This window comes from Oryzias latipes, chromosome 7 (assembly GCF_053564925.1).
Source record: "Oryzias latipes strain Hd-rR chromosome 7, Olatipes_Hd-rR_3.1".
NCBI lineage: Eukaryota > Metazoa > Chordata > Actinopteri > Beloniformes > Adrianichthyidae > Oryzias > Oryzias latipes.
The window spans coordinates 6,166,413-6,185,136 of NC_136243.1; the positions used below are offsets into that span (position 1 = coordinate 6,166,413).

The window sequence follows — 18,724 nt, forward strand, 5'->3', positions numbered from 1 at the left end:
CCAGTGGTCTTTCAATAATGTTGCCATTTTTAGGCAACATCAAAAAACTTTGTGTTCATCATTCTTTTCTGAGATGTAGTGGAGCCGGTTTAGCTCGTGCTGGTTTGCGGCGCCTTCCGTCCGTGAAACCAGGGTTTGACTCCGGGCTGCTCCCTATTCCCTTCTCTGCTTCTGTGCCGGTCCCAAGCCCGGTTGCGTTGAGAGGGTTGCGTCAGGAAGGGCATCCGGCGTAAAACATTGCCAAGTTTACCATGCGACTTGTTCGCTGTGGCAACCCCTGATGGGAAAAGCCGAAAGAGAAACAACAACATTCTTTTCTGAGATGTGGGTGGGACTGTTGGAGAGTAGTAAGCCTGCTCTCATTTCCCATCATCCCTTTGTTTACACTCTCTCTTGCTAGCTTACAGCCCCTTACAACCCCAAACTAACATTAGTGATGCAACAAAAAAGGCGAGCAATATTGGAGCCATCCACTGTACAGTTTAGATCCAGATTTCAGCTCAGACGAGGAAAACAAAGACGTCCATGGATCTATTTGTCTGCCGGTGGATGATCAGAATGGAGCAGAGCAGGGGGCTTGTGGCCTGATTGTAGTTTGCAAGTAAGAACTAAACAGTGCATTAAAAAGTGATAATGCACAGTCATAATGTACACCTAAGAAGATCTGGGGCCTTATTTATAAAACTTTGCATAGGATTTGCGTCAGAAGTGGCGTACGGATGAAACACAGGACGTGCGTACGCACAGAAATATTCGGATTTATAAAACTCCGAATTCTTCCATTTGCCACATCTTCTAAGAGCACAAGATCAGCCATTGTGCGTCATTACGCATTGTGATGGGGCATTTTATTTCCCTCCATTTAATTACATCTGACAAGCTACAGATGTCGGTAATAATCGACGTGGAAATGGGAAATTGATCAGCGCAAATGTAATTTCTTGTTGCTTTCTGAATGTTTGAGACATACGCCATACATTGTTTTATCAAAAATAAAACAGACTAAAGGTATATGCATGAATACCATAATTCCATAGCTTATGAAGAAATGTTTTACTGTGAAAACAACTTTCCCCAGTGGACAATTAATGCATCTGTCTGTCCGTCCGCACGCCCGCACCTATATCTGCTCCACCAGACGGAAACACTGAAGATAATATCAGTTTTGTACATTATTTCGTTCTGTTAACTATATTATTTATGAGGATGAATTGCACAACATGCCAATATTACAGAACATATTTCACTTTTCTTTTGGCAAATATGTGTTCATTTGAATTTCTGTTGTAATTTTCGTTTGATTTTTTTTTGTTTGTTTCACTGCTGATCGATCAAACGGGTGTTCGTGTAGGCTGTTAATTGTAAGACTTGCTTTGTGAAGTCTTCATGTTATTTCTGAGAGGCAGTATTGTCATTTTCACTTTCACGTGTTTCTTCCATCTGCAGACGGCGTCGCCGTTTCTCATTTCACCCGTTTTTGTGCGTACGCCTGGGTCAGAGCTTGCGTGAAGGACCGCACATTTTCCCGTCAAGTTTGCTTTTTATAAATCTCAACTATTGCGTGGAGAGTGGCGTACGCCTTCTTTTGTGCGTACGCAACGTTTATAAATGAGGCCCCTGGTCACATAACTTAAATGTTCTGTATCACTGCGCTGGCTTCTTTAACCCTTGTACTATCCTAGGCACTTTAACATTAGGAGTTGGGTCATCTAGACCCACTAGACAGTGCACTGAACCTTTTTTCTTCAATAATTTGTGATCTTCACTGGTGTCCATGGATTACATGAAATCTTTCCACCTTTATCCACCTTTGTCATGGTAGGGAGAACACTTAGATGTAAGGGTGGGGTCATCTAAGAGGGTTAAATCAAACTTTAGTTTCATCATCTGGACAAAAACAAGCAGTAAGAGGTGAACTTTCTCTCTGAACCGGTGCTTTATTTAACCCATCGTGACCATCAGCATAGATATTGCTTTCCTGTGCCGCTGCAGTCGAGGGGCGCGTTGTCACAGTAACTTGACAATGTGCTGCACCACGTAACAAATGGTCCGCTTTTTGTAAAAAAAGCGATCCAAACCGATCAAATAACAAGAATAAAGTACTAAAAACTGATTGAATATTAATTTCTTCTGTAAGTGACCATGGTATTAGCGGGTTAATGGCCGACACAGAGTGCATTATAAGAATGAATGCACTTCGCGGAAGAAACCTCGGCTTCGCGTCGGACAGTTCAGGCTTCCATGGCGTGTGTTAATTTCTGATAATGCACACTTTGTCTGCATTAAACTCTACATATGACCTGTCACCTAAAGCATGCCGGTAGAAATAAAGTGTGTTTTTGACCGTTTTTGTTCTATGAGTTCACCAAGTGGTCTACGACTTTTATATTTTATCTTCTACCTGCGTGCTCGTACAGGTTTGCCCATTTCTTGATTGGCACAAAACCCGTATGAACCCAGTTGTGACCAGGGCCTTAGTTATTCTGTAAGTCCACAAACACTTTTTGAAATAGCATTTTAAAAATTACGTTTTTTCCCACTTTTTCTTAGATTTTATAAGAATTTTCCTGCAATGCATTTCAATGGTTTGTGTAGACAAAAAAAATCTATGCTTTTTTTTATGGTATAGAGAAACACAAAAAGGGCGTTAGACCTTAACTCCTGCTTTTGATGTATAAAATGGACTTTCCGGCACCAAAGTCTCCTGAATGGGGTCTCCACCCTGCTAATTTCAGAGGACAAAAAGAGGAACAGAGACCTTTGGAAGCCTGTCGTTGGGCCACCTCCCTCTGAGGGGCTTCAGCTAAAGGGTGGTTACCAACAACTTGCTCTTTATAACAGAACAATACATATTTAGTGTGCAAAAAATAGATGATCTCAGTTTAATAAAAAGTTCTACAGGAGACATTTTATTTGGGGGGGGGGGATCCTTGCTTCAAATGCATGCTTTTATTTATTTAAATACTTTAAAGCAGTTGCAATGCTTAAAGAAGCTTGCATTGATGAATTTCTCATCTCTTTTGTCATGATATTGACTCAAAAATCGGGAGACAAGTGTGTGTGGGTGTTGCTTGGAGGGCAGCCACCCCCCATAGCTCCGCCCCTGATCAGAGAACAGTGAGGTTTTTATCTTTTTAAAAATAGCGTGTCTCTCTTTGAATCAAGTGTGTGATAATTAGGGGTGGTAATGTACACAGTTACGTTTTACTGTCTAATGTGTTTTAAACGTTCTACTCAAACACTGATAAAGTCTTCTTGTTGCCAGATATTCAGATTCATTATAAGAGACTTAAAACTCAACTTTGCACCAATGGAAAAAAATAAGAAAATTAATAAACGTTTATGTTTGTCTAGTTTTTTCAGAAAATGCTATTTTCTCCTGCTTTGAGTTTTTTTTAATGAGATTTCAAATCTTCATGGCTTAGTTTTAGTTGACTTCAGTAAGTCCATTCATGAATATGTTACTTGACATTTTACTTTTTGAGTTTCAGCTACTTTGTAGACTTTTAGAATTCAGGACAGCTTTGGGACATTTTTGTTGTTGTTGTTGTTAAAATTACTGTGAAGTTTTAAGTTGGTGTGCAAGCGCTCAGTATGTGCAGGAGGTGGCCCGCGTGACGAGAGTGTGTGGTTCGTTCTGTTATGAAGAACCGCTCCGGGACCAAAGGACCTGTGTGGAAGCATGTTCCTGGGTTGGAATTACGTTTGGGTGTGGTTAAGGTGAGTTAGTGATTGAGGTGTTTATGGTTAAGGTTAGTTAGTGAAGTTGTGGTTATGGTAAAAGTTAGTTAGAGGAGTTGTGTTTATGGCAGAGGTGGGCACTGAGGGCCGCATTCCTGCATGTTTTCCAGCATACCCTGCTCTGGCATGTTCTAATTGGCTGGACACACCTGAACCAGGTAATCAGCCATGAGTAGGGCAAGGCTATCTGGAAATCATGCAGACACACCGGCCCTCGAGGCCTGGAATTGCCCACCCCTGGTTTATGGTAAAGGTTAGTTAATGGAGTTAGGGTTAAGGCTGGTTAGTGGGGTTGTGGTTATGGTAAGTGTTGATTAGAGGTTAAGGTGGTTATGATAAAGGTTAGTTAGTGGAGTAAGGGTTAAGGCTGGATAGTGGAGTTGTGGTTATGGTAGGTGTTGATTAGAGGTTTAGGTGGTTATGGTAAAGGTTGGAAGAGTTGTAGTTATGGTTAAGGTTAGTTAATGGAGGTATGGTTATGGTAAAGGTTGGTTGGTGGTTTATGTGGTTATGGTACAGCTTCAGAGGCTGTCAGTGGACGCACCGGCATGAAAACAGAGCAGTGGAAGTGACTGTACTCCTCTTATCGTCACTCTAAAACTCACTTCCTGGTTTTTAAAGTCGCTCTTGAGTGAGCGCGCGCGCAAACACGTGACGTGGGCGCAGAGAGAGGGCACTGGGCGGGAGCGCGTGCGTGTGTTTGTGCGTGAACACGCTCACCTGCAGCCCCGCGGGTTCCCTCCTTCGGCAGGGGCGGCAGCAGGCACGCGCCGCTCCCAGCGCCACCTTCCAAGAACTTCCAAAGAGTAGTTCAGTCGTCAGAAACCCGCCAGTGCGGTTGGAGGAGTCGCGCGGGGTGAATTTACCGAGTCCTCCTCTGCTGTCTGAACTCCGGCTGCTGCAGGAGAGAACTTCTCCTCCCGTGGAAGTGTGAGGGACTCCGTTTTCTGTCCGTGGACCGACCCGCCGCCGGAGCTCCGTGAGGCGGCAGCAGGATGTCGGACTCCGGCTCCAGCTTCCTCCACATCGGGGACATCGTCTCCCTGTACGCGGAGGGCTCGGTGAACGGCTTCATCAGCACTCTGGGGTGAGTTCAGCTCCTCTGCCCGCAGGCTCAGACGCGTTGGAAATGTTTTAAGAACTTAAACGAAAAGAAAACCTCTTTTAAGTGGATGGTGTACCTTCCCCTACCTTACCATCAATACTGAACATACCAATTTTTTTATAAACTTTAAATTTGAAGATGAAAAAAAAAAGCCCAGAATATGTATCGTACTAGTGCATATAACTTAAAACTATTCAAACTTTTTTTTATAGTGATGTTTACTGGAAAGTTCAAACATGCCTGATGCTTTAAGCGACTATGACAACAACAACAATAATAAAAATAATAATGCATTTTATTTAAAGCGCCTTTCTTGCCACTCAAAGACACTGTACACTAAAGAAAATAGAATAAATAAATAAAATCAACACAATAAAATCAGCCAACGGATGGATGGGCAATCATAGAAGAAAGGCAGATTTAAAGAGGTGAGTTTTGAGTCTGGATTTAAAGATAGGTAGTGAGTCAATGATACAAAGGTACACTGTCCTCACACACCCAAATGCCACAAACATACCTGTGGGCTCAAAAAATGCCCACATACACAACATGTCAATATGTACACAATACAACTGATGTTCACACATGCATCCTGCATTCGGACCGACCCATGTGAAATATTTCATTTAATCACTGGAGGAATTGGGTTTCCTGGAGAGATAGAGCTGGGTGTCATCTGCATAACAATGAAAGTTGATATTGAATTTATGGAATATGTTACCAAGTGGAATGAGGTAAAGGACCATGAATAGAGCCTTGGGGAACACCAGAAGAGAGAGATGAGAAATGAAAATTTAAGCAGAGCGTCACACAGGTGTCTGTGTTCTTCAGAGCATCTGTCAGTCAGTGTGTACTTTAGAGTGTCATACATGTTTCAGTGTGTTCTTTAGACCAGTGTTTTTCAACCTTTTTTGAGCCACGGCACACTTTAACCTTGACAAAAATCCAGCGGTATACCAGCATCCAAAAAAAAAAAAAGGACAAACTCATAGTTTGTATTGATCTACAGCCCCTCCACAATCTCTCATGCATTTTTGTGATAATTGTGGCAGAAAAAGCTGGAACTTGCAGCTGTTTTTTCTAAAAGTTAAGTTAGAATATTAAAAAACTGTTTGATGCGTGTTCGTTGTGGTTTCAAGACGTTTAACAATGAAGATTCATTGTGCTGTCACTTTTACACAATGCATCAAGGGAGATGTAGTGCAATCAGCTGCCGAACGCAGATAGACTCTTTTCTCTGAGCTTCATGGTTTTGTCCACTTGTTCCACGGTCTGACAGCGGATTCAGTGGAAAGCTACACCGCTAAAGACGAGCTTTAGCTGGTATTTTTGTTGAAACTGAGAGTCTTTAGGAGAAGAATCGGAACAAGGAAGTGAAGACTTGAAACACCTCTGATTGGGCAGGCTGATGACGTGTGATTAAGCCTCCAACAATGATTGGTGGAGACAGTTAAAGGGGCAGGACTTTTCCTAAAACAGAGCTGAAGCTGTGACTAAATCATGTTACCGGCATTCTCATCAAAATGTCTTTAATAGAATCAAATAAACACAAAGAAAAAAGTATTTTATGATCTTTCTTATTTCTAACTACTCAGTGTTTTATCAGGGCCTGTTTGGATGAACACAGAGCTGATATCCTAGAGATGGGAAATGTTTTTAGATCAGTTAATGAGGGGGATTTCCTAACGGCACACTTGACCATCACCCACGGCACACTGGTTGAAAAACACTGCTCTTGAGTGTCAAACATATGTCAGTGTGTGTTTCAGAGGGTCATACATGTGTCAGTGTGTGTTCCAGTGTCACACATGTGTCAGTGTGTGTTCCAGTGTCACACATGTGTCAGTGTGTGTTCCAGTGTCACACATGTGTCAGTGTGTGTTCCAGTGTCACACAGGTGTCAGTGTGTTTTTTAGAGTGTCAAACATGTGTCAGTGTGTTTTTTAGAGTGTCATACATGTGTCAGTGTGTGTTTCAGAGGGTCATACATGTGTCAGTGTGTGTTCCAGTGTCACACAGGTGTCAGTGTGTGGTTCAGAGTGTCATACATGTGTATGTGTGTGTTCCAGTGTCACACAGGTGTCAGTGTGTGTTCCAGTGTCACACAGGTGTCAGTGTGTTTTTTAGAGTGTCACACAGGTGTCAGTGTGTGTTCCAGTGTCACACAGGTGTCAGTGTGTGTTCCAGTGTCACACAGGTGTCAGTGTGTGTTCCAGTGTCACACAGGTGTCAGTGTGTTTCAGTGTCACACAGGTGTCAGTGTGTGTTCCAGTGTCACACAGGTGTCAGTGTGTGTTCCAGTGTCACACAGGTGTCAGTGTGTGTTCCAGTGTCACACAGGTGTCAGTGTGTTTCAGTGTCACACAGGTGTCAGTGTGTGTTCCAGTGTCACACAGGTGTCAGTGTGTGTTCCAGTGTCACACAGGTGTCAGTAAGTTTCAGAGTGTCATACATGTGTCAGTGTGTTCTTTAGTGTTAGACAGTTGTCAGTATGTTCTGCAGAGTGTCATACACGTATCAGTATGTGCTTCAGAGTGTCACACATGTGTCAGTGTGTTCTTTAGTGTTATACATGTGTCAGTGTGTTGTTCAGAGCATCATACACATGTCAGTGTGTTCTTCAGAGTGTCATACAGGTGTCAGTGTCCAACAGAATGTCACACATCTGTCAGTGTGTTCTTTAATGTCATACATATGTCAGAGTGTGTTTCAGAGTGTCACACAGGTGTCAATGTGTTCTTACGGTCATACATGTGTCAGTGTATTCTTCAGGGTGTCATCCCAGTTGTCAGTATGTTCTTCAGAGCATCATATAATTGTCAGTGTATTCTTCAGGGTGTCATATATGTGTCAGTTTGTTCTTTTGAGTGTTACACATGTGTTAGTGTTTTCCTTAATGTCATACATGTGTCAGTGTGTTCTTCAGAATGTCATACATGTATCAGTGTGTGCTTCAGAGTGTCACACGGGTATCAGTGTGTGCTTCTGCCAGGTTTCACTGATAACAGTCCTATATCTACTCTGTCTCGTTAGATCATTCACTCGTTACTGGCCAGGCGCTGAGGGGTTCTTTTGTGTGGACCACAGTGTCCTGTTGGAAAATGAAGTCAGTGTCTCGCTGGAGACGATCGCGAGACACCAGCAGAGGGAATCAGAGCTCTAAGGCTCTGTGGAAGTCCATGGTAATAGATTAAAATATTAAATCAAATATTAGTACTTAAACTTGTTATTTTAATGTTTAACTCATTTTTCTCAATAAAACAGACTATTTGATACACGTTATGGTGCGTTGACATGCTAACAGCTACCGAGCCTGCACCGACCTCGCTTTGCTGCAGCTGGTGTATGAGTAACAAACAGGGAAGGAAAGTGGTGTATGTGCTGAATGTCATGTTAAAGTAAGTAAAACAAACCACCAGAGGGAACTTCACCTAACTGATTGTCTGTGTCCAGATGATGAAGTAAAGGTTCGTTTCAAAGAAACAAAGTCCAAAAGTTTTTTTCTAGATTGATTTGATTGAAGAAATATCCACCAATAAATATGATTATTAAATAAGTATCATTAAAAAACAATTCATTTTATTAATTAAATGTATTTTATTGAATGTATTTACTCTGTAAGGAGCAATAAAGTAAGCAGGAAACAAAGACAGGCAACAAACTATTTCAAATTAAGGGCAACATTAACATTGTAAGTAAATTTTCATAGCGATACTGGCATGTCCATCATAGAGACATTTGAAGGACAGATACAGTATATTTTCTGCTCTCTTTCTGTTGTGATAAACACCTGTCCATCTATGTTCCAAGTTTCTGTTGTTCAGGTTACCAACAGGCATTTAGGCCAGTGCAAAAATATCTAACATTTAGACCAGGGGTTGCGAACAAGTTTGACACCAAGAGCCGAATTTTTTCAATGTGAGAGTCAAGGAGCCACACCACATACTGACCTGCCAAGACGCACACACACAAACACGCCATTAAAGCCATATTATTTTCCATAAAAGACTCCTCTCCCTACAATACAACAGCAAGTATTGCACTTGTGTTTATTTCGACTACCGACTACCCTGGAGGTCAGATACCCCCTCCACACACGCACACTCTCTCTCTCATCTCATACCCACACACACTCTCTCGCTATCTCACTCTTTTCTCTGCCTCTCTCTGACACAGACGACTACTCAGTGACGGGCAGTGAGGTTGATGGCTGGTGAGGCACTGACTGCTGAAGTCAGATTTACGATGATAAAAACTGAATATTTCACCATTCATCCAACAGTATTTAGCTGGTAATTCTTTTTATCTCAACATTCCTCTTTTAATGACCCTTACATCAACAAATACACAAACATCTGGAAAGAGCATCCGTCTGGGGGGTATTCAAGAAAGCATGTTTAAACTACCCTGACTTTAACCCTGAACTCTGGCTGAACCGCCTGAACTTGCTTACTCTGGGTATGTCGGTTCCAAAAGACCGGATATGAGTTAGCGTAATTGCACTCGACTTGGTAACCCTGGGTTAATGCTCGTGCACGGCAAGTACATAAAGACATTCTCAATGGATCGCCGATTTCCGGAGTCACCATGGAAACGGGTGGTGAAAAAAAGAGAGCGCTATACTTCAGTGAGACGGAGTCGGGGATTTTAATCACGGCGTATGAAGATTATATGCCCATCAAAAAAGTAATACGGCTGCATCATCATCAAAAGAAAGAGTTTCTGCTTGGAGAAAAAGAACGAACAAAGTAAACGCACGAGTTTCTATCTCATTTCCATTTTCATTGTGACGCATTTATATATATAAATTATCCAACTTAAATGAATTAATTCAATTTGTAACAAGTAATTGAGTTAAATTTATTCAATCTAATTTCTTTTTTTTTTTTTTTTTTTTTTTTACATTATTCAATCTAATTTCTTATGTCTATCCAACTGAATATTTGTTTTACAACTCAAATTTACATATTTATCTAACTAAATGTCATATTACTCTAATTCAATTAAATATTTTCCATCTTAACTTATTGTACTTCTTGGACTGTCATATGTCTAAGTTTGAACCTGCAGAAATACTCATCTTTATAACAATAAAATGAAAGAAAAAACAAGAATTCCCAATATGATATAGTGATGTCTTTTACCATTTCTCCGACTGCTAAATAATCTCATCATCCTCTCCCTCCCTCTCACTCATGGTGCAGAAAGAATTAAAAATAACAGGACAAATAACTAGACAATACACAGTAAAACAACAAAACAACTAAACACATTTGGACAAAAACCCAGACTTAAACCAAAATCCGTCAAGACAGGCAAAGGGAATGGTATCCCACAATTCCTTGCGGTGCCGATCTAACAGCAGCATCAAAGTTACACCTACTTAATTGAATTACTTTGAATGAAAGTAAAATAATTGTGTTTTACGTGTTATTTCTAAGCTGACTTAACTAAAAAAAAGATTTATCTTAACTGAAGCAAATAATTAAGTTACATCAAAGTAAAAAAGTTTATTTTTCAAACATCCATACTTGGTCTTATCACCCTCTCATGGTGGAAAAAGTATTATCTGAGCTTATTCATCCACTAAATCCTCTTCAAATGGACACGCCATGCTGCTTCACTTCTCTGAAAACAAACTAACCTTCAACTAAACCTGCTCCAGACCAGGTTATGTTCAGAGCATGAGTTGCTATGGCAACTTAACACACCCTGAAACATACCTCCATTTTTGGAACCGAAAGCTGAGGTTATCCGCTTCCTTAGCCTCAAAAATACCATGGTAACTAGCATAACCTGCTTTCTGGAATACCCCCCAGGTGTTTTGAGTAATTCATATTCACAACAAACACCTTAAATACATTACATTTCAGATGTGTGTAGCATACATTTAATTTTAACTGTTATTAAAATGTTTTGCTTTTATATATCTTTATTTTAATTTGTAATTATCAAATGACTATTTGTAGGAAAAGCTGATATTTGATGGAAAACTGTACATTGCAATGACTCATCTCATAACAATGTGGTGGTCAAATAAGTGGTGAGCTGCCGATAATTGGCTGCATTAAGGAGCTAGACTCCCCTCGCCTGCTCAGTTTTATTGGGCGAAAGCCACATGTTCACCACCCCTGATTTAGGCTGTATGACTGGAATTTCTTTTATGTGTCCATCATCGCTTTTTGGACAAAGTGTCCCCCCACCCCCGCGTTCCAATTTTTGCTCTGATACCTTTTCATTAACATCTTCTTCCTAATCCAGTTTTCTTTTCTTTAGTGCAAGTTATTCAAGTTATAAATGGACAAATCGGATTCCTCTGTAAAAGAATGTGATGCAAACTGGCCCCCACCTTGAACGTTTACTTGACATTGTTCCTAATAGATTGGGAAGCTTATGTTTACAGTCATAGTCAAAAATTGACCGTGTTCAAGTAAATGTTATTTTTGATAGGGATCCATTTTTTTCCTAATAGATCTCTGGAAATGCGGAGCTCATGATTTACAGTTATGTCCAATATTCAATAAATGGCCCGAACGTTTACAGATATATATCTATAGGAACATTTCAGTGATACTTGTTCCTACGAGATCTTTTGCTGTATGTTAAAAAGGTCAAGTACCATGGGATTGTCCAGTAAAAGAAAAGTTGTGCATTTTTTATAAAGAAACACAAAGGTAATCTAAACTTTGTGTTACTATAGATACTTAAGTATTGGTATCGGCAAGAATTGGCTATCGGCCACAGTTGCAGGAAAAAATATTGGTTATCGGTATCGGTCGAAAAAAATATGTCTCCCCATCCCTAGACTCAGACTACTCAGATCAGTCACGGTCATCTGGCTCCAAAATGGCGAGGTCCATAAAACGTAAGAATTGCAACTCAATTGGCTTCATTTCACTGGAGTAGTAAGGCCATTTCTACGGGTGACGTCACACGGGATCCATCCAGTATTCTCTTATACAGTCAGTGGTATATACTAAAATAATGTACACACATGCAGACACACTGTTTGACTTAATGTATGGCAGAAAAAGGGAGTACTGTTCAAGTCCGGGAGATATTTTTACCACCAGATTGTGTGTCTGGTTCTGTCTTTGTTGGAACAGAATCAAACCTTGTTTGGATGCTATGAAACAATCCATCATGCATTTTTATTACCGGTTAGCTTCGAGGTTTAGATTAGAATCTAAAGTGCCCAAAGGGTTTTTTCTGTGCCCACTCTTTGTGCATGCTTCCTGTAATGAACTTGACTCCATCTGACCTTTGCACCTGTTGACTCTGACTCCCTTCCATTCATTTAACTACCCTCAACAGTTTTGTCAACACTGGGGTTGGAAAGTCCTAATGCTTTATTACCAGTTTTTGTTGCACCTACGCAGCAGCTGGTTCTTAGCGCTTTTCAAAAGATAAGGTCCATTTTAATTTTTTTTATGAAATGCATAATACAGTTTTACTTTTCTTTTCACTTTTTAACACATTTATTGTAAAACACAACTCAGGGGAAAGCATTGAGAAATAGGTCAGTACTAAAACTCAGCATTTAAACCATAAATAAAAAAAAGACTCAACTTGAGACAATGTTTAATAGACAATGTTAACTATTATCAACAGTTTATTTCTGCATATCATGTACTGTTTAAATAACTTTGAATGTAATGAAATGAATAAACTTTGTCCATAAAAGTGTGAATGATGTTACACATTTCCTCCTGCTTTGATAAAGTTTAGATTATGAACAGAATGTATCTCTAAGAATAATGCAGTGAAAATAATTATACCTAAGGTAATATTCAGCTGTGAGAATAGATCATTCAAACATTAAAGAGAACAAATGTCCTTTTTTAAATTAATAAAGGTTTATTTAAAAAAAAGAAAGACATTATTTAGTTTTCAGCTTTGCAGCAAGCTTGCTGTGTAGAGCTCATCTCTCCTTTTTCCCTGGTCTTATCAGAAACTCATGTTTGATTTGGTTTCCCACTTTACCTGTTTTAAAGCTTGAAAACTTGAGTCAACATCGCACAAACTAAACATAGAACCAAGACTGAAGGAAAATACTCGTCATGTGACATATGTTTGGCTTTGCTAGTAACCCTCAGCGTGGTTATCATGGTTATCAGGTCATCTTGCAATTTGGAGTTCCTCTAAAACCCATAGAAAACAGAGCGATAACAACTGCCTATCACTATGTTCTTCTCCCGAACACACACACCAGCACCATGGACTTCAAAAGAAGAAAACACTGCAGAGCGTAGTCAGAATGCAGCGGCTCAGTCTGAAGAGCTGTAAAATACACCTGAGTCACTATTTGTCCGACTGTACTTTGTATTTTTTTCATAATCATTTTAAATTTTCTCCTGTTAATCCAATTACTCGGGTCGCGGTGGGCGGGGCTAATCTCCGCAATTTGAAGCCTTCTGTTCACATTGATGATTAAAATTATTATTTGACACTACAGAAGTTATTTGTTGAAAAAAAAACGTTTCTAAAGTACTTTAATTTGTGAAACGAATGCTTGAGCCTGTAAAATGGCTTGTTCTTTCTTTTCAATGTATAATAGAGTATTTAATTGTATAATAATTGTAAAAAAAATAGAAGATTCTACTTCACGGATTTTGCCTATCACAGGCTTTTTTTTTTAACGTAACCCCCGCGAAAAACAAGGGTTTACTGTACTGCACTGACTGAAAGCTGCCCTGATGACTACAAAACAATGCATTATGGGAAATGTGTCCTGATAGGTTTTTGTAGTTGAGTGATCAATTAAAATAATTTAAAATACCAATTGATTATAAAAAGGTTACATACATTTCAAAACATTCAAATAATTATAAAATATATAATAACACAGATCATACTAAGGGGGAGCGGCATATTAAAACTAAATTGAACTAAATTGAACTCCAACTTCCTGTTCTCCTTCAGTCTCGCTACAGATTCGCCTTCATCCCCCTTCATAAGGCGGGGGCCGCAAAATATCATCTTGGGGCCGCAAATAGCCCGCGGGACGCGAGTTTGAGACCCCTGCTGTAGTTATGTCACTGGTACACTAGCCGCAGGTCGGAAGAACGAATCAATAGTTCACTTCATAGCTCAGACGCGCGCACATATCAGGCTGTGGTGATATTTGTCTCCGTTTCCTTCCCAAAGATGTTTACGCGTGCTCGATTATCTCTAGGCCCCTCCCCTGCCACGCATTTTAACCACTTACAGTGGCCATTCCCTGTTCTTATCACACGAATTGGCCTCAGAGACAGGCATCACTCAATGAAAAGCGAGTGTGTGCTCGCGTCTCATGAGTATGTGTGCGAGTGTGTGTGTGTTTGCGTGCGTTTGCGCTCACGTCTCATTGATTATTTCATTGCTCATTTCATTCATCATTGACGTGCCCCTTCCACGTTTAATGTATAAAAAATACGGAGGGTGGGGGAGGCAAATTTACTGTTAGCACATGTGCGACTGGATGTAAGATTCAGTCGCAAACTCTCAAATTTTGGTCGCAAAATACGACCGGTTTGGTCGCAGTCTGGAGCCCTGCAATGCCAGAAAACACTGGGCCTGTCTCCAAATTCACTTTCTTCTCCACACTTAGTGCACTATATAGGGCATTACCATTTTCTCTGGGTGTCCGAATCTACAAATCCAGAATCCAGTGCCCTAGAAATTTCTCAGAAGTCTGTGAAAAACCAGTGTGCATCAATGCCTACTAGACTGGTGAATGTAGACCACAATGCATTGCGTTTGGACAATTTATTATTTGAATGTATGTACATTTATTTTCTATAAATTCTCCAAATTTTTATTAACAGAGCATAGTGGATTGATGAATGGTATTTGTAAAATGTTTGTATTTATTAGATTTTAACTTCAGCAAATAGGGAATGTCATATTTGGCATTTAAAAAAGTAGTGAGCATGTGTCTCAATTGCATAAAAATCCAGGGCACCGGATAGTGTTTTGGGGCTTAGGGAGTAGTGAGTGACCTTGGGTCTTCTCTGTTGAGCAGTTTTGACTGATATAAGATGGAAGTCTAGCTTTAAGATGAGGTCTGCGTTTCCGCTTAAGGTTGTGTTTTTACAAACCACAGAGCTTCTGATGGGTAAGCTGTTTTCTGAGCCAGAGACAGTGTTAGCATGTTTGTATAAAGATAAATCCAAAAAAAAAAGTATTTTATTTATCTTATACATTTAAAAACACACACAATCTGCAATAACTACTCCTGTTTTGGGTAAATTTGCTTTTGTTCATTTGCTCTCGAAAGCATTTAACCCTTTAACACCTGAGCTTTGGTTCTAATACTGACGTTTCTTGAATTATGGAAACTCTTCTGCTGCATTGTGGCGCAGTGGTTAGCGCTCTTGCCTCACCACAAGAAGGCCTCTGGTTCAAATCCCGGCTGGGGGACCTGAAACAGAACATCAATGGGGGACCTTCCTGTGTGGAGTTTGCATGTTCTACCCGTGCATGCATGGGTTCTCTCCGGGGACCCAGGCTTCTTCCCACCTCCCACATGCCTCATAGGTTAATTGGTCACTCCAAATTGTCCATAGGTGTTAATGTGAGTGTGCATTGGTGTGTGATATGTGTGACCCTGCGACAGACTGGCGACCTGTCATAAGTGGCTGGGACAGGCTCCGGCAGCCCCGTGACACCGAAAGGGATAAACGGAAGAAGATGAATGAATGAAGGAATGGAAACTCTTCAAACGTTTATGCAATTAACAGCATGCCAAGGGAAGTCCTCTGCTTCGTAGTCTATTGGAATTGCTTTAATTATGTAAATGGTTGAAGAGTTATGGTAGTTTGAAAAGCGTGTGTTATTCCCTGTTTCTTGCTCCGGTAATACAGGGTTAAGTACCAAAGAGAGAATGTAAAAATTATTCTCAACTCATAAAAAAAAAGACAATGACCAAAAACAGCTGTTTCCAAACATGCAATCAAGAGACAGCTGTTTTCCCTTTATTTGTATATTAAATAAGGGTCCTTTATTTGTGCCTTTATTTATTTATTGGTCCAAAAATGATCTGAATGGTCATCCCTGACACTCTGTCCTAGAAAGTACTAATAATTTTGTAATAAAACCTCCAGTTCAGTAACTTGGTGAGTGAGACTCCAAAATTGCTTCAACCAGTCCCATCATGCTTTGGGATTGTGAGGGAACCTTCACTCCCTTCTTACAAACCACCAGAACCAGTCTGTTGGGGCTTATGTTTGCTGGTACTTTGTTTTCTTTAGAGAGGAACATTTGAATAAGGATTTTTACCCATCTGTTGAATTAGTGACATGGCATCTGAATAGATCAACCTGCTGCTTTTCATAGTCAAATTCTGCTACAGCCACACAAATCCTGCAGGTACCTCTCTTGTTTGAAATACAGTAGAAGGCTTTTTGTCGCCTTATTTTGCTGAGCTGCAAAATGAACAAACCAAAGCTGGAACCTTTGTTTGAATTTTACAGAAACAAAGCGAAGTTAATCATCGAAACAGCTTGCAAAAGAGTTGGTTTTATTCTGTATTTCATTAAATATATTTACATATTGAAATGTGCAAAACCGGACTATTGTGGACTTCAGAACTTTGTGGCCAATTTTAGCATCGATCCACTGGCTGCCTGTGCATTTTAGAGTTCACGTTAAGATTCTTTCATTTGTTTATAAATCTTTACATGATCTTGCCCCGCTGTACCTCTCTGAAATTCTCTCTCCTTACTCGCCAGCCCGGTCACTCAGATCAGCTGATCAGCTGCTTCTGGAGGTACCGAGGTCCAGACGGAAACTCAGAGGGGACAGAGCTTTTGCTGTCGCTGTTCCAAAGCATTGGAACTCTCTGCCACTGTCCATAAGAGAAGCTCCATCACTGCCCATTTTTAAAACCTGCCTGAAAACCCATTTTTATGCTCTGGCTTTTAATACAACATGAGACTTCTATTATTGCTGTCTTGCTGTACTGGTTTTATTGTTGTTATCTCTCTATATCTAATCTTGTGTTTTAAGATGTTTTAGTGTTTGTTTTCTTCATTTCTCCTGTTCAGCACTTTGTGTCGGCGGCTGTTGATTGAAAGTGCTAAATAAATAAAGATGAGTTGAGTTGAGTTGGTTTTGATCAAAAAATAAAGGTACAGGAATTTTCATTTCTTTGTTGTTCACCTTTCAAAATATCCCAAGTTTTAAATACTAATTTAACTGTATACAAAAACACATGTTTGAACTCTGATGATCAGGAATCAGACCTTTGTTGTCTTCTCTGATTTGAATAAGTCAGATAGTTCAATCACATCACCCAAAATTCAAGAATTGAGACTTTCAGCACAAAGTCAACACAACTGAGGGATTGTGGGACCTGGGTGGGTATAAAGCTAGCAGGGACCATTTGGCTGAATGGACCTTGTTCTGTGGCTTCATTGGTGCCTGCTATGACAGCATGTTTCAGTCTCAGTTGAAAGATGCATTAAGGCCGGTTTAAACTCCAAACCATTCGGTCATCGCACCATTGGCATCCACAATCGCGCAGTCTAGTTCATACTAATGTTTGGATTTGCCTACGACTGTCCACGAGAACTGCCATGAACTTCTGAGCGGAATTTATACTTTTTAAACAACGTGATCGTCTCCAGTGTTTATTTTTAACTTAACGACATGCTGCATACTCACTTTCTGCTTCTGCGCTGAAGCAGAGGAGGGTGGTATGTTTGTCCGCTAAGCAGAATCAGGCAATACCGAGGAGAAAAAAAAGGGGCAAATTGCATTTTCTAATCTGGCACAAAACATGAGATATATCTACATGAGATGCAAGATCTTTCCAGTCCTGCTTTATGTTTTATCTTGCCCTCTCTCTCACTCTCTGTTTTGCTCCAATTAGGGTTGGGCGATGTCCCCTAAATTGGCAGTTGACGATGTTTGCAGTCAACCATCGGGATGGACGATGATATCGTCGGGGGGTATTTTTAATTTTTCGTTCTTATATAATTGCTATTTGTTATTTTACTTTATTACTTTATTCATTTTATTTCCCAAATAATGACTCATCCGCGATGATCCAGTCTAAACTGAGGGAAGTGACTTTAACAAAAATAAAATAAACAAAGTAGAAAAGAAGTGGTCCGGTCCTGCACTTGATAGTGGACCGGTGGAGCGTGCGACCTTGTCTCTAGCAGAGCAGACGGACTTACAGTTTTGTGTTTTAGGGGAAGTAAGGATGCTTTGTTACGTGTGGGAGACTTAGGACTGTGATCCGTCCCGCAGCTCTACGCGAACGAGCAACCGGAAAAGTGTGTGTCGGGGCATTGCTCGGAGCGCTAGCTAACGCAGTGTGTAAGCTTCGAAGCAGAAAGGCCGCTCAGTCCTTAGAAACCGTTCAAACAATCACGTGGATTTGTGTTTCCAGTCGTGTCCCGGCTAAATAAAGGCTGATGTTATTCCCACATATTTAGGTGCAGCCAAGATGCAGATTGCAGCGTTTCACGCATGGATTTTATGTTCATGCTAATGTTGTTAGCCCGTGTTAGCATACTGCTAATCCTGGCTTCCGGCTCCGTTTTTCAACAGAAAAAGCACTGAACACACGGATTAAAATTAAAATGATGTGCGAACAGGCGCTTCATAATAACCGTAACATTAATAGAAGAAGTTTAGGAGATCATCTTGTATAATACCGAGCTGACGTATATATGTATGTAGCCGCTCGGCGGAACTAAGTTTCTCTTCCGTTTTTTAAAAACACTACTGCGCATGTGCGAATGATTTTTTCCGACCGAAAGTGTGACCCATGTGAAAGTTTTTTATAATCTGAAAAACTTTTTCTGGGCCCATCTACACGGTTGGATTCTAATCAACCAATCAACCAATAATCCTTATCAAGATATTTTGCACATGTAACCGCGTCTT

At 40.3% G+C, this 18,724-nt stretch overlaps 1 protein-coding gene across 3 annotated transcripts in view; it reads left to right on the forward strand.

The window, feature by feature from the left end:
* Positions 1-4,419: 4,419 nt before the first annotated feature.
* Positions 4,420-18,724, forward strand: part of itpr3 (inositol 1,4,5-trisphosphate receptor, type 3) — a 90,364-nt gene continuing 76,059 nt past the window's right edge. For all 3 annotated transcript variants that reach the window (XM_023957006.2, XM_023957007.2, XM_023957008.2), the window contains exon 1: positions 4,420-4,828. In XM_023957006.2, coding sequence (XP_023812774.1) covers positions 4,737-4,828 — 92 coding nt within the window. In that variant the 5' untranslated portion in view covers positions 4,420-4,736. The remainder of the gene's footprint in view (positions 4,829-18,724) is intronic.